We start from the raw sequence: 17200 nt of genomic DNA on the forward strand, positions 1-17200 counted from the left end.
ACTCATAAACAAACTTCAACTCCAGTCAACCCCGTGTGTTTTTTTGGGATATCTGTCAAATCATCTTGGGTATAAATATTTTGATTTGTCATCTTCAAAAACCATCATTAGCCATCATGTAATATTTGATGAGACGCAATTTTCTTTTGCCAAGTTACATACTCATCAAAATCACACATACCTATTTTTAGACGATGGACCATCTCCCTTTGTGGTTCGACATCTCACTACCTCCACAAACCTGCTGTATCACCACCTTTCTCCCGCACCGCTGCCCATATCGTCATGCCCAGCTAGCAGCTCTGTCCCCTTATCTGGGCAAATCGCTCCTTCGTTGCCTGCTGGGTCGGCCCCAATGTCTTCTTCTGCTCTTCCACCTAACTCTCCTCCTCCACCAACTCTCCTTCTCTCCCTCTAGTCTATCGACCAGTCCTGTTACTAGGAGTCAGCATGGGATCTATAAGCCTAAGAGATCCTTCAAAGTTCTTACATCCGTCTCAAAGTCTCCTCTACCCCATAACTCTGTGTCTACTCTTCGTAATACGAATTGGAAATTGTCTATGGATAATGAATATAATGCTCTTATTCAAAATAAGACGTGGGAATCGGTGTCCCATCCTTCAAATGTTAATGTTATTCATTGTATATATATTTTTGCTCATAAAGAAAAATTTGATGGTTCATTTGAGCAACATAAATCTCGTCTTGTAGGTGATGGTAAAACCCAACAGGTTGGCGTGAATTGTGGTGAGATATTTATTTCAGTTGTCAAATCGACAACTATTTGTACGGTTCTTAGTTGGCTCTCTTCAAGGCATGGCCAATTTATCAACTTGACATCAAAAAATCTTTCTTACATGGCAAACTCAAGGAAACTGTTTAACTGTATCAACCTTTGGGCTATCGGGATCTTGATAGACCTAATCATGTGTGTTTGCTGAAGAAACTCTTTATGGGCTAAAACAAGCTCTGCGGGCTTGGTATAAATGATTTGCTGATTATATCCATACCCTTGGGTTTTCTCATAGTAAGACCGATCATTCCTTGTTTTTTTATCGTCAAGGTACTTCTATGGCTTATCTTTTATTGTATGTCGACGTTATTACTTTAACTGCTTTCTCTGATGTGCTCCGTCAGTCTATCATGTCGCTTCTTCGCTCCAAATTTGCTATGAAGGATTTGGGCCCACTGAGTTATTACTCGGGCATTGTTGTCACTCTTCATATAAGTGGTTTATTTTTATCTCAAAGGAAGTATGTGGCCAAGATCATTGACCGAGTTGGCATGTCATCATGTAAGCCATCTCCTACTCGAATTTCTCTAAAATTGAAGCTCGGGTCTACTACGAGCATATCGTTTGAGGATCCATCTCTTTATCAGAGTCTTGCAGGGGCACTACAATACCTCACATTCACGAGACCGGATATTAGTTATGTTGTGCAGCATGTATGTTTATTCATATATGACCCATGGGATGAGCACATGAACGCTCTCAAGCGCATCGTGCTCTACCTACAAGGTACTTTGGATTATGGTTTTCACCTTTACCCCTCTTCCACAACCATTCTTATCTCATATACTGATGTTGATTGGGGTGGGTGCCCCGATACACGACGTTCGACTTCGAGTTATTGTGTCTTTATGGGTGATAACTTGATCTCATGGTCTGCCAAACGTCAAGCTACTTTGTCCCGTTCGAGTGCAGAGCCAAAATACAGAGGGATTGCCAATGTGGTTTCTGAGTCGTGTTGGTTGCGAAACTTGCTTTTGGAACTTCATTGTCCTATTCCATGGGCTACTTTAGTTTATTGTGATAATTTAGTGCCATTTATCTGGCTGGTAATCCTGTTCAGCATCAACGCACTAAGCACATTGAGATTGATATAGATTTTGTACGGGAAAAGGTGGCTTGTGGCTAGGTTCGAGTGTTACATGTCCCCTGTTATCAGATTGCAGATATCTTCACCAAAGGCCTTCCATTGGTGTTATTTGAGGATTTTCGGGACAGTCTTAGCATTCGGCGACCTCTCGCTTCGACTGCGGGGGTGTGTTAGAATATATGAAAATATATTCTGACATATTGTAATAGATTGTATATATATTTAGTTCGTAATATAGAGATATTTAGTTTATTTAGTTCCTAATATAGAGATATTTAGTTTTCTTAATTATAGCCTAATTATACTCTTGTATTTGTGTATATAAACTATTGAGGTTAATGAAATAAATCAAGAGATTAATCTCTTTCATATCGTATTAGACTATTCTTAGAACTCACTAGTACATTAATGAATACGAGAAATTGTATTCCTATAATTCTGAATCACTACAACTACACGACGCCAAACAGCATTTTTGAAGTCCAAAATTAATCTTGTTAATTGTACTTTGCCTTTTCATGCTGCTTGCGTCTGCCTTATGGCATTATACACTGAGAAGCAATTTAACTGAAGGAGATGATTAATTAATTCTAATCATTTGGCTGCCCACTATTTTAAACCTCATTTGCTCTTGCTTCTTATCATATTGTTATAGTCATAATTTTGAAGGGTACTTGTTAACCAAAATGAAATCATAGTAAATCCTGTCTTGTAATTATATGTATCTCATTAGGTAAAGTCCTCCTTTTCTCAATAAATGACAACGTGAATCCTAAGATCACAGTAATAATTAATATTAGTCTGTGTGTTGTGGCCCTACAAACTTTTCTTAACCCAACGTGTGCTTGTGAAAAGAGATTAAATTAATAATACAATTATTTGAGCAAAAAAATTATCACTAATAAATTGTATTTCAAGCCATGATATTTGATCCAATGTTCCGTGAAGACATAGTAAATTACTTTGTTCCTGAATTCATTTCTAAACTTATGTCCTTTTCAGTGTCTTTTCTTGAGCTTGATGGTACTTTGATATTTAATTTGGGATTATATCAAATTATTTGCATTTTTACATGAGTTTTGTCGTCTTTTAAATGATGAATTTATAATTAAATTCTTAATTATATATTTGCATCATTTCAGGTTGCAATTGATTTAGAGTTTAAGAAGAGGAAAATAATGAAGAAAAGGATGAAAAGGACCCACAAACGTGTAGTTTTTGATTAAAGAAACAGATGCTAAAATCTAAAGGAGATCGATAATCACAATAAAACCAAAATCATGTTTTGAGAAGCTAAGATTAGTCCAAATTACAAGTTTTACGATCCCATAATTGCTATTCATGACCCAAAATCACTAAAAATGAAATATAATCCCTAAAAGAGCAAAATTGAACTGCTAATAGCAAAACAAAAACCCCAATAGCGAAACCTATGACATCCAGTGACCCTTAAACCTGTAACGACTCCTCCTGGTCGTTATGGGGAAGCCAATGGGAAAGAATTTTGGGCTGGAAATTTTTTGTATAATGACTTAGAAATTTCATGCTAGGCCAGTCTCAGATGAAATTTGAGTAAAGTGAGGTATAGGGCAATATGGAAATTGATTGAGGTTAATGTCTAAGTTTGAATTTGATTTTATGATAGCTAAGAAGCTAAAGAATCCGTAAGGCTTTTCAAAATTGAATTCGGGTGAGTAGAACTCCCGAAGTCGGACTTGGAGTGAAAAAGTTATTTTAGAAAGTCAAGGTTTGAAGTTATGTTGCAAAATGGGGGTTTGGGGAAAGAATTCTGAGGTTCTATTTCCGTGCAAGCCGCCATAGCGGGTGAAATCCCGCTATGGCAGGGCTACTATAGCAGGATGATTGCAAAATTAATAGAAAGGTCCCAAAATCATTTTTATTTCTGCAATTTCGTTCTTGGGAGAGCAAGAGGCGACTTAGGACTATTTACTTCAGTTCTGCATCGATTCTTAAGCTAAAGGTAAGTCAATTACTCCTGTAACTTGTATTTTGATTCTTAAACCTTAGAGTCTATAGTGACTATCTTTGGGGGGGTGTACTTGACATGAAATTAATGATGGAAAAAGCCCTAGTAAGGTGGTATGATCATGAAATTAGCCGAGGGTTAAGATTTGAGTATAATCCGAGTAATTTCGGCCATTGTTCATTGATTCTTTGTACTCTTATTTGTTTTAGACCAACAACATGCCAAGACACTTTAAAAGGAGAAAGCTCTGGTTGTTTAGAGCATTCAATCTTGATTCAAGGTAGATGATGGTTTTATTTTCCTATTTGTGTTATATATGCCAATTAACTACTTTGTTATATTGCATGCATAATATATGATTAGGTAAAAGGAAAGAACATGAATTGAAGTGATAATTGTGATGAAATTACATGCAATGAATGTGTTACGTGGTTGTACAAGTGTGATTGCTATTCATTGAGGTTGTGATTGTGATATGTGCTTTCATGTTGGATCAGGTACCACATCGATACATTTGGTTCGGATACCACGCTAGTACATTGGATTGGGTAGCACGTCGATACATTTAAAGAAGGTACCATGCCGGTACATTTGAAATGGGTACCATATTGGTACATTAACAATGAAAATGGGTACCATGCTAATACAAAAACAGTTTGAGTGTGGGTTCTATGAGAGAACCGAATTGGTTGTGTGTTGTGATTGATCATGCTTATTGTGTATAATAACTCAATTGTAAGGACTGGAGTCCGGTGTTGCTATAAATATGATGTGATTATGTATTATCTGTTTTACTAAGATGTGGATTTTTATTCATATTTCATTTACTGAACTAGCCATGTGATTCTCCATTTACTCTATTTTTGTTGAGTACAGGGCATATTCAAGCGACTGCTAAAAGACCTCAGTTAAAAGATGTGTGGCCTTTCGAATCCAAGGGTAAGCAACTCTTCGGGAGTGTCATGGATTCATCTTCTTATTATTTTGTACATTTTCTCGGACACATACATTTAAATATTAATTTATTATTTTTTGGTTGGAGGTTTCATCCCCACTATGCTAGACTTTGTTAGACTTTTGGTATAATGACTTTCAGATTTTACGGGGTTAATTTTCGCAAAAGATTGATGATTACTTGAGTTTATGGGGACTCAAAATTTTATCTATTTAAATGCTTTTACTCTTTAAAGTTACATGACTTTTTTTAAACATGGTGTTGTTGGGTTAGTTTGGGTTAGTAAATGGTTCTCCCACTAGAGGATTAGTATGAGTGTCATTCACGATAAGCCAGGGTCGTGACAAAATCACACTAAGTTGAGTAGAGACTATGTTAGATTTTATGCAGTTTTGATAATTGATAAAGCGACATGAAACATGTAAATCAAGTTAGCTCATAGATACATTGTCTCAAGAAGCTGAATTCGTAGCAAGATCACAAATGAATAAAGAAAAGTGTGCAATAATCAAGCAATGGATGATGGTTACTTATGATAAACTCAAGGAAATAAAGATGTGTTGAGTTGGAGTTCTATTACAACACTAAAGAGGCAAGGAATTTGATTTAAAGGAGTTTCACTTAAAGTAGAACTCTAAGTAAAGAGAGTTTGACTGGATGAGGAGTTTCAATTGAGAATAACTTTTTGAAGACTTGTATAAATAGGATATCTATTCAATTATGGAAGTCACATTTCTAGAGGAGTCTAAAAAATTCTCAATTTATTGTGCAGTTGAGAGATTGACTTTTTAAGTGCATCCTGATACAGTGGAACATATTGAAGAACCAGGTGCTAGTTAAGGAGTCTTATTTGATTTATATTTGTTGTTATGTAATGTTTTCTAGATCTAGTGAGTTATAAACTGGAGTACGGTCATTGTCTTCAATGTTGGATGACTCAAAGACTTGAGAACATAAATATTGGGAGGTTTGTGTAGTTGTAGAAATTAGATCTATCCATTAGGTTACAAAGTTTGTAATCTTAAAATTGTTATTGGTTCATTGTGTTTAGTAAAGTTTGGGTTAAATCATGCAAAGGTACAGGTCATGGTTTTTCGGGTTAAATCATGTAGAAGTATAAGTCGTGGTTTTTTACATCCTTATGAGCCGGGTGTTTTTCATGTAAAAATGAAGTATTCATTTTCTTCACTTATTGTTTGTTTAAGGAATACATTAGACGATTCATTTCACTCATAAACTAATCTAAAGTAAATTATTAAGTCCTGTGGACTATAAATTTGTATCAAAGCAGGTTATCTTGTAAAATATAATACCTAAGATAAGATCATGATGAATTGTGTACCATCAAGTGAGAACAGTGAAGGACAATATACAACCAGTCTTCCTCTTTTTAGTGGATCTCATTTCATCTGGTGGAAGGCTCATATAGAGAACTTCATTCAGGATAAGGATTATGAATTGTAGGATAGAATCACCATAGGACCAACAATTTCTATAAAAAATGTGGAACGAGAGCATGTCAAGAAAATAAGAAGGGACTTCACTCCAGAAGATCTCCTAACACTAAAAAATGCAAAGGCAACAATCTAGTTTGTGGTCTTGTTCCTGATGAGTAAAATATTCAAATTGTACCATTTTCAAGCAAGTATGGGATGCAATGGTTAATTCTTATGAAGGGATTAGTCAAGTGAAAATGTTCAAGGTGGTTATGCTATTCATTGAGTATGAAGCATTCAAGATAGGGAGAGTGGGTCACTGCAAGAAATGATCACTAGACTCACATCTTTTTTCAATGAGTTATCATCCTTAAAAAAGGTTCTCACCACTGAGGATAAAGTCCTAAGAGTCCTTCCAAAAGTCAAATGGGATGAAAAAGTCACTGTCATAAAAGAAGCCAAGGACACCACCACTATGACACAATATATTGGTTGGTAATCAGAAAACTTATGAAATGAATATGGATGATTTCAAAAAGTAGGTGGAAATTAAGAAAATGTCACTAGCACTAAAAGAATCTAATAGTAAAGAATTTGACCTTAATTAAAAATAAGTGGAATTTCAAGAAAACAAATCATAAAAGAAAATGAATATAACAAAAAAGAAATATGTAGTAAAAATGGATTCGATGATAAATATCAAACTGGCTTCTATAAGTATGACAAAATTGATCATATGATTAAGGAATGTCCTGTGTGAGAAATTGAGTGGAAAAAAGAAAGGGATAAAAAAGAAATGAAGGAGAAGGTAAAGAAAAAGGATAATGAACAATATGCTATGATGACTACATGGGTATTAGGGTTAGAAGATTCTCATGATGAAGAGGTAAATAAGTCTACATTCGTGGCTATTGGAGATTTAAGGAAGAAGAAGAAGAAAACTTTGAGGTTAGTATCATTGATTTAAAAGAAACATTGCACTTCTTCTTTAAAAAAAAGGTTATTTTCTTGATGAATGATCTAATTGATGATTTTTAAGAGATAACTTGTCATGCTCCGAGCCTACACCCCGGACATGGCCGACACTTGAAAATCATTATTGGTCCCAAGTGAACCACTTGGCCAGGCTAACTCACTCAGCGGAAGACTTGACTCAATAAAGGAGTAATATCAAGTGGGAATTCACAAAAAATCCTCATCAATCTTTAAAATAATAACTTAAGTCACTTAGAATATAAGTCAATATCATATCTTAATAATGAAAGTCGTATTTTCAAACAGACTCTAAAAGCCTCAACATGACTCCACTCTACTCAGTCTATGAAGTCTCTACTAACTACTAGAAAGGTACTAAGACAAGTACACAACTACCTCAAAGATATAATGAAATAGCATAACGCTAATAGCGAAAGAGCTCCTCTAAATGAAAAGAGGTCTCACCAAAACTAGAGAAGATAGATCTTCAACAATGCGACTACTGATGATCTCTAACACCTATATCTGCATCATTAAAAAATGATGCAGGTCGAATGACATCAGTAAATGAAATGTACGAATATATATGGAAAAAGAAAACTTATATCAACTCAACTCTGAAAATAGCCCAATTCAATAAAGCATGCAATATAATAAAAGACAATGCTTTAAAATACATGAAATAGCAATGTAGCTCAGTATATAAAAATATGATACTTTACTTCTTGGAAATTTTCTCTAACCGACAACCATCGCTTATGAGCTAGGGACGATACAATGAAGCATTGTTGTTTCCACAACTGTCCAATACCTTGTCAGGATAAAGGATGTCACATCATCTTTAGATCCACATAAAAAGTCCTCTTTTGGGACTATGAAGAGTCACCCAAATGAATGGTACGATCCTATCCAACATTAGCTACGTAGCTTATAAGGATTGAGTTATTTAAACTCTTGCCCAAGTCAGTGCTCAATACTACTCCTAAAATATTATTATGCCCATATACATCCAATGAGTGAAATACTCAAAATACATCTCATCTAGTCTCATTGGAATTTTACATCAATTTACATAATCTTCTCTTATCATCATCTCTTCTCTTAAATATAGGCAACATCTTATCTCAATAATGCATTTTAAACACTTTAACTTCTCAACTCAATTCTCAAAAATATGACATTTAAAATGTGTTAATATTCATGCTTGAAAATCGAAATCACAAGACTCCATTAAACTTAACATCATGCTCAATTAAACAATGACAATAATCATTCTTTTAACATTAATAATAAACAAAATATTTAATGCAAACCTCAATTAGGGTTCATATGAATGCAAAAATAAATATATAACCTCAAACATCAACTTATCAAGTATAATATAAAATTCATACTAGAACTCAATAAGAAAGTAAGTAGATACATCAAGGATTTACTTCTATCGGAAGTGAGACTCAAACTCGTGAATTGACTTTGATTGTAGAAATATATGGGGTGCGAGGAAGAACGTATTCCAACATTCGGATAGCCTTACATACCTGGAACTAAGACAATCTACTTGAAAATCAAAGACTTTGCTTGAAGCTCTTGAATCCTAGCTTTTCTTCTTCCCTCCAATCCTTTCTCTCAAAAGTTCTAAGTGATAATAAGAGAAAACCCTCTTTGGGTGCTGATAATGGACTATTTTAGTTCCAAATTGAGTTGGGTTTAGTTTTTAAAAAGTGAGAAAAAGACCAGAATACCTCTTATTAAAATGGACTGGGCCATTTATGGACCCCTTCCTAAGGACCTTAGGATCCTCCTCGTAGGACTACGGTCCAATTTTGGACTTAATGAAAGTTGGCATCTTGAGTCTACGACCAAATCCTACGTATCATAGATCATTGTACGAGTTGTCCTGCTAGTTCATAGGATGAGTATTGAAACTCCTCTGAAAGTGGATTTTGCGGGCTAATTCATATGGCTTGTGCATTCTCCTATGGGTCATCAATACGAGTCGTAGGAGTGGTCCTTGGCCACTTAGATTTTTTCCAAGTGTCAAAAGGTCCTACAATCATCTTCAGGATCATACACTATTTGATGGGTCATCCTGCTAACTCGTGAGAATAGTCCTGCGGGCCCTTCAGAGGGTGGGGTTTACAGACCATTTCCTATATTTTGTAGGCCCACCTACGTATCGTCAAAAATTCTTAAAGGATCTCTAATTCATGAATTTTTCTAAGTATTGGGATGGCATACAAATGGCCACCTACGACCCGTAGACCTTTCTACAGATCACAAGTTCCACTTGGGGTACTGGGCGCCCCACTTTTTCTATAATTTCTTAGATTTCTTCTTGATTTTTAAACTTGATCCAGGCTAGAACAATATGGGGTGTTACATAACCTCCGATAGGGATAAGTTATTCAGTGCTTTTGAAAGTCTAAAGTTTGATTAATTGATATTAAAATCTGCGAGATTGTTACTAATTAAGAAAATAGTACACTAAACAATCAAGTTGACCAACTTGATTCAACTAATCTGAATCTAAAATTTCAAATTTTGAAGTAGTCTATTACTGACAAAAAAATAGAAAAAGGAGTCATGCATGAAATTTTGAAAAATGTTGAGTCAAAACTTAAGAATTGCAAAGTTATTTTTTCTGTGAGAGAGAAAGTGTCTAGGTTGAAATTGAATCTTGAAAGAGCAAATAGATGAACTAAATCTTTCACAATTGTAAATAATATAAGTGGAAGAACTGATAACGAAAAGAAAGGTCTAAGATTTCGTTAGAAAACTATTATCACTAAAAAATTATTTTACATTTATGGGCAACTTTAACATCCCACTACTGAATGTCCCGTTGCAGTTGATTTAAGAAAATAGAGCACACAACTGGCGAAGAGATATAGTTTCATACTTGTACACAAAAACAAGTCTATCAACTAATTTTCTAGATGAACAAGAAGAAATTTGATTCACCCTTTTGATCATAAAAAATGATCCAAGCTAGTCTAGGCTCCTAAGACTGACCCCTAAAATAAATTTATAGGTGAAGGTGAAAGAAGGAAAACGACATTGTTATATTGATAGTGCTTTCTCAAGTCATATAACTAGAGACAAATAAAATTTCATTTCACTCGTTCATTCAAGAGGGGAAATATATTGTTTGCAAATGGTAAAAAAGGATAAATTTACTTGAGTGGGATAAATTAAAAGATATGAAACCAAAGCATTGAAACAAGTGTATCATATTGATGGATTGAAACACATTTGTTTAGTATATCTCAATTGTGTGACAAATGAAACAACATTTACTTTTGCAGGTTGCAAAGTCAAGTAGTTGGATACAAATAAAATTATTTTGATTGTCAAAATGCATAAATATATGAACAAGGTTAATGTCAAGAAAATACTTATCACTAATCTGAAATGTTTTAATGTAATTGTTGTGATCCCTTAATATGGCCCAAAATACATGTACATGCAAGTCCAAAACAATTGAATAAACTTGCTTCTAAGGACATGGTTATAGGCTTGCCTAAAACTAATTTTAGTGATGACAAAATTTGCAATGACTGTGTAAGGGGAAAGCAAATGAGATTCTATTTCAGCCGGGTAAGTACAATCAAGTATCTTGATCTAGTCCATATAGATCTTTGTGGACCAATGAGGGTAAGAAGCAAAGAAAATAAAAGAACTTTTGATTTCAAATATGTTATCCACAATAATAAAAAAAAATTGGGCAAATTTGATGTAAGAAGTGATGAGGGAATCTTCTTAAAGTATTCTCAACATAATAAAGTAAATAGGGTATTGAATAAAATGACAAACTATGTTAAAAAGAATGCATGTTATTTTTTATGAATCGAGTACTCTACTTAAGACTACCATCTTGGATGAAAGAGAAACCGATGAGCATAAAAAGAGCATACTGTACCACCTGGTCCAACTATTGAATAGACTAAGGATACATTGACGAGAAAAATAGCAAATCAAGAAACTGACTCATCCATAACAATAGTACAATCTATTGATAGTGTTGTTGTAACTTCACAAGAATTAAATTTTGAAGAATTTGTATGTTCTTAAAGTTTTTTTTATCATTGATTAAATTAAAAAGGTGAAGGAGGATCTCATTGATGAAGACTAGATAATAGCCATGCAAGAAGAGCTTAATCAGTTTGAAAAGAGAAAAGTGTGGCACCGGATTCTTTATTAAAATATAAAATTGTGGTTTCAACAAAATGAATGGAAAGAAAAAGTATCATAGTTTCTATGGATCAAACAATAATTGATGAATTTTGGCATTAAGTAGGGAACATTTAAAAATGAATAGGCCACACTTGAGGATGAATAAGATTGCATGAGCTTTCCTCAATGACTAGATAGAATAATTTTTTTCTTTAATTTTATTAGCTAAAATGTTATTCAGTTCAGTCTAACATATTTAGTTGTTTGTCTCAATTCTAAATTCTTGACTTAATTTAATTTAATATTGTATTACATTATGAAACAAAACAGTGCAAGCAACTAATTGAGATCACAAAATAAATCATATCAGGTACGTTTTATATTGTCATAGGTTAATTTTATCTAAAGTGAAACAGTTGAGCACTCTTGTTCCATGTATTAATTCTCTATACAGAATAAAATAATTTTCAAAGTTCAAAAGTCTCCATTATTTTTTAAAAAGTTGTCATCGCCATCACATCAATAATCACATCTCCACCCTAATTGGGTCTCCACTGATATTATTCCAATCACAGATATTGAGGACTATTTAATTTTAGTCCATGTTTGAATCTTTCAAACAACAAAGAATGTTTTTGGACAAGTGAATCATATTACTTACATGCTTTAATAAGGAGAATTAATACTCCACTGCAAAGATTGAGAAGTGCCTTAGATAATAAGCCTGTTGAACCGAAGGTTGCTCAAACAGTTCATGAGAGGAAAATTTATTCCCTTCAAACTAGGATTGTAACTCTACAGACTAATCTTAATAGAGAGAGGACTGAAAATATTGAAACTATTGAATTAATTGACATAGTTGTTACCACCTATTTCACCCATCTCTTGGCTTTCAAATTTTAGTGCCCCTACCTTTGTTCTACGCCTGCTTTTGATTTGCACTCAATTATTTTTTATTTATTTAGTACTGCTTAGATCTTATGTAGAAAATTTTCTAGAAGTTTAATGGAATGATTGTCTTTTTCCCTAATGAATCATGTTCCTGCACTCTTTAATACATTATTATGTTGTATGAAGTCTTTAACTGATTGTCTTGGTGATATCTCCCGCGGCCATGAATAGTTTAACTAACAACTTTTGTTAGTAATATGATATAGGATTGAAATAATTTTTTGATGAAGCCAAAACGAGAAAGATAAATATTGTGCAGTGTTTATAATCCATTAACTAACCTATTTAATTCTAGTGTTTTATACTTCAATGCCTATAAATAAAGATGTTTGAATGCACAAAGATAATAGGTTTTTCATCATCAAAAAGAGAGAATCTATAGGGTTATTTGCAGTTTTGATGATTAACAAAGTGACATGAAACATGTAAGTCAAGCTGGTTCACAAATAAACTGTCTCAAAGAGATGAATTCATCGCAAGATCACTAATGAATAAACAAAAGTCTGTATTAATCAAATAACCAATGATGGTTACAATTAATAGACTCAAGAAAACAAATATGTGCTGAATTGAAGAGGTGGAGTTTAACTAAAACACTAAAGAGGCAAGGAGTTTGATTTGAAGATGATATTTCACTTGAAGTAGAACTCTAAGTAAGAGAGTTTGAGTTGATGAGAGTTTCAATTAAAGAATAACTTTCTGAAGAGTTGTATCAATAGGATATTCATTCAACTGTAGAAGTCACACATTTATTGAATTGTCAAGCCAATTCTTAATTAATTGTGAAATTGAGAGATTTACTTTTGAAGTGCACCATAATACAGTGGAATATATCAACGAATCAGGTGCTAGTTAAGGAATCTTATCTAAGTTAGGTTTGTTGTTATGTATTAGGAGTGTTTATCAAGTTGTATCTTTACTCCTTTTTAGATCTGGTGAGTTATAAACTAGAAAAGGAACATTATCTTCAAGTTGGGACGACTCGAATACTAGGGTACATAAACCTTCAGAGGTTTGTATAGATGCATGAATTATAGTAAATTTCTTAGGTTACAGAATTTGTAATCTTAAATTGTTGTTGGCTCATTGTGTGTAGTGAAGTTAGGGTTAAAACCTATAGAGGTACATATCGTGATTTTTTACATCTGTATAAGTCGAGTGTTTACGTAAAAATAAAGTATTCTTTATTTACAATACTTACCATCTCTGTAAGAAACACGTTAGGCCAATCATTCCACTCATAGACTAATCTAAAGTAAATCACTAGGTCGTGTAGAATATCCGATTATATAAAAATGTATCTAAGGAACAAATTAACAACACGATAAAAATATAAAAAGAAAAAACTTTAGGGTTGAGAAATGCTACGAGTGTATAAAGGAGCATGAAAACCCCATGTCCTGAGGGTTGATTTTAGTGCTTTCGAAGTGAAAAGCACAAAGTTCTTAGGATTGATTTGGGTGGTTCAGGAATCTAAACCACCAAAATCTAAGGCTTAATTTGAGTGCTTTATACCGCAAAGCACCACCAAGGCGCCAAAAATATAACACCTCGAAAGTTGAAAAGTCATAAAATGAGGTTCAAAAGAATTTCCAAGGAAATATCTCAGCTTTTGCACCAGATGACCACCAAGGACCAGGTTCACGGACCGTGTTACTCAATACGGTATGTTTTATCTCCTGTGGTAGAAGTCCTAAAGCTCAAGATTTTAGTGGTGGGCTTCACAACAGGGACCACGGTTTATGGTGAGCACTATAAGTCGTGGTGCCTTTCGTGGTGGACACACCCCTAAGACCCCTCAATTTTCAGTTCAAGTCTACCACCACGAACCAGGTTCATGGACCATATTGCCTAACATGGTCCGTGGTGAGGGTCTATTTAGTAGCTCGAAATCAGCTTTAAGTAAGGTTATTTTAGGCATTCCTTATTTTTCACTAATGAATATGGATGGGTTTTGAGACTAGATTCTCACCTATTAACTACCCAAAAAACCCTAACCCTCTCATTCTCACATTAACTCCCAAATTCACAAAATCTTCTCTTCCAAGCTCCTCCCAAGAGTCTTCCTCTTCATCAAGCAATTTATAAGGATTTCTTCAAGATCAAGCTCCAATACTCTATCATCTAGGCTTCTAAGGTCAAGGTATGAGGGCCTTCATCTATGGGAAATCTTCACCCATGGAATCCCAAAGTCTTCTCTCTAATTTCTTTATGAATTCTTCAATCAAAAATCTCTAATTTTATGATTTGCATTGGATCATCTTAATTATGATATATTTCAATGCTATTATCCTACTTATACTTAATTCGCATCATATTGCATGATTTTAAGATGAATTTCAATGATTCAAGATATATGCTAGTTTCAATTATGATTTATGAGTTATGATCATGATTTTCAAGTTATATTCTAATGGAAGTTTTATTGAATGATCTTCAAAATTTATGAATGATTTATGAAAAGGGAATTAAATGATGATTCGATGATTTTTCAAGCAAGCTAATGAAAGGGTGACTTAATATCCTTAATGAGGAAGGTGACTTAAGACCCTAATGATGATTTATGAAAATAATTCGTAATGATGGAAATACATCCACACTATATGAATCACATGATAAAGAACTATTCTTATGAACAAATTTCTATGAAGTATGATTATGAAAAGTTAATGATCTATGAAAACCATTATTTAAGATTATGATATGATATCTATTTCATGGAATGATTTACTTAGTACCGAGTGGACTTCAAGGTGGGGGCTCGACCTAAGCCGTAATCGCAACCTCTAGTCTCTTAAACTATATTTCCATCGTAAGATTGCCAATATGGCCTAGCCAGTGGATCCACATATAGCTCATGTTTATGTTCATGTTAGAGGAGTCTACCTTGACAAGTAGGCCCCCTGATCTTGGGCATATGTATGTGCCCATGTGCCTTGTTTGCCCATGTTTAGTAGTTGTTTTGAGAATATTTAAGAAATATAATTGAATGTTTTAGATAGAATAAAGAATAAGGTTGAACTAAGGTGCGTGTGTGTACTAATTGCAGGATTCTTGGAGACAATTCAGTGCTAGGAAGAACTCAACGGAAAGAAGTGCAAGCTAAATAAGAGAAGCAAGCAAAAAATGAAACAAGTAGCCTTGGCGCACTGCTGGCGCGCCGCGCCAGGGCATAAACTATAGAGGCAAATCTTTGACGCACTGATGGTGCACCGAAATAGAGCAGAATTTAGTGAGAGGCATTCATGGTGCACCACACAAGGAGTGAAACTACTGAAGGCACTTTATGGGCAATCTTGGTGCACCGCGTCAACACAGCCCCGAAGTTCTAATTTTTGTAATTCAAGTCCAGGTCAACTTAGGATTGGTGGGTTATTTTAAAAACCCTATAAATAGAACCCTAGGGATTTTGAGAGGGGGTTCACGCAGCTTTTGAAAGAACACTAAGACGGGAATACAGCCACTTTAGGTTTCCTTTTTATTCTCTTTTCTTTTTAAGATTAAATTGTATAAACTATTGTATTATGTGTTTTCATTGAAGATGACTGGCTAAGCGCTCTTATTCTGGGGATTTAGCTATGAAGTTATGACATAATATGATTTACTCTTTGGTCGATGATGAGTTGCTAATTATAGTTACTCCTGTATTTTTGTTTTAATATTATAATGTTTGGCCAGCACTAGAATACATGTGTTGTCTACCTTGAATTCGGAAGAAGACGAGGAGATAGAACAAAGAATGTAGGGAACATATTCACACTAGGATAACTTAGGGTGATTTGTATACAGGGTGCTAGTGACACATACTTGTGTACCTCATTTGTTCAATAAATAGGAAGATAATTGAATGTTTTTTTATTGATTTATATCTATCCCCGCTCAATGCTGTAGTTAGATTATCCATAAAGATAGGCAATTAGAGGTCGGAAGACCATGATTGTATTAGCAACCCTATAAATCAGTAGTTAAATAACTCATCGAAGACTAAAAGTAGAAAATATTATGTTTGACTTCATATTAAGCTGTAGCCCTGGACTTTTTATAATCTGATTTTCTTCATAACTCTAACATTAATTATAGTAGTTGTAATTTTTCTACAACAAAAGATTTAGTGATAAAATTATCTCAATTTCTTACAACATACATAATTAGTGTAGTCCTTTAAAAAGAAATAATTGGTCTTCAAAAATTCTCTATAGGTTCGATATCCAGCTTGAAAGAGCTACTATATTACTTGTGATATCACGTACATCTGTGTGTGCATCTGGATGCAAAAAGTGTTTTGCACCATTAACGAAGACTTTAAATTAGGCAATTTGTTCATTTTAAAGTTTCTATATTGATTGTGCTAGTTTTGACAACTTGATCTTAGCTGTGCATGTTTGCAGGCTACTAAGGCATTACACTGGTAGAGACAGGGAGCTTGTAGATCCATTATCTGAGCCTGAATGATTCTTTTATAGAAATAGGCGAAGAGCAGCCTCTCAATACCCAATACAGAAAGTCAATATGGAGAATAATCATGGTTTGCCAGAGAAGATACATGTGGAGATAGCAGTAAGGACACTGTATGATATGGCAATCCCACTCAAAGCAAATGTCACCTTTTTGACAGAAACCGTTGGCTAGCCAAAGCCCGCTGAAGCACTAGAAAAATGTTGACCACAATTTCTAACGCTAAGGTCGGTTTGAGTTTACATAGAATATGGTGGAACTTTTGCACATGAATAGGCAGTTTACTTGGTTGCCTCATAAAGATCCCCAAGAACATATCCAAAACTTTGTGGAAATCAACAATACTTACATGCCAAGTAGGGTATCTCTTGATTATTTAAGGTTAACG

General features: G+C 34.2%; 1 protein-coding gene across 1 annotated transcript; it reads left to right on the forward strand.

Moving 5' to 3' along the window:
• Nucleotides 1-1071: 1071 nt before the first annotated feature.
• LOC129899932 (uncharacterized mitochondrial protein AtMg00810-like) lies at nt 1072-3106 on the forward strand. Its single transcript, XM_055974929.1, has 4 exons — nt 1072-1839; nt 1950-2045; nt 2883-2903; nt 3023-3106. Exons 1-4 carry the CDS (start codon nt 1072-1074, stop codon nt 3104-3106), a joined length of 969 nt encoding a protein of 322 aa, XP_055830904.1.
• The last annotated feature ends 14094 nt before the right edge of the window (nt 3107-17200 follow it).

Source organism: Solanum dulcamara, chromosome 8 (genome assembly GCF_947179165.1).
Source record: "Solanum dulcamara chromosome 8, daSolDulc1.2, whole genome shotgun sequence".
Taxonomy (NCBI): domain Eukaryota; kingdom Viridiplantae; phylum Streptophyta; class Magnoliopsida; order Solanales; family Solanaceae; genus Solanum; species Solanum dulcamara.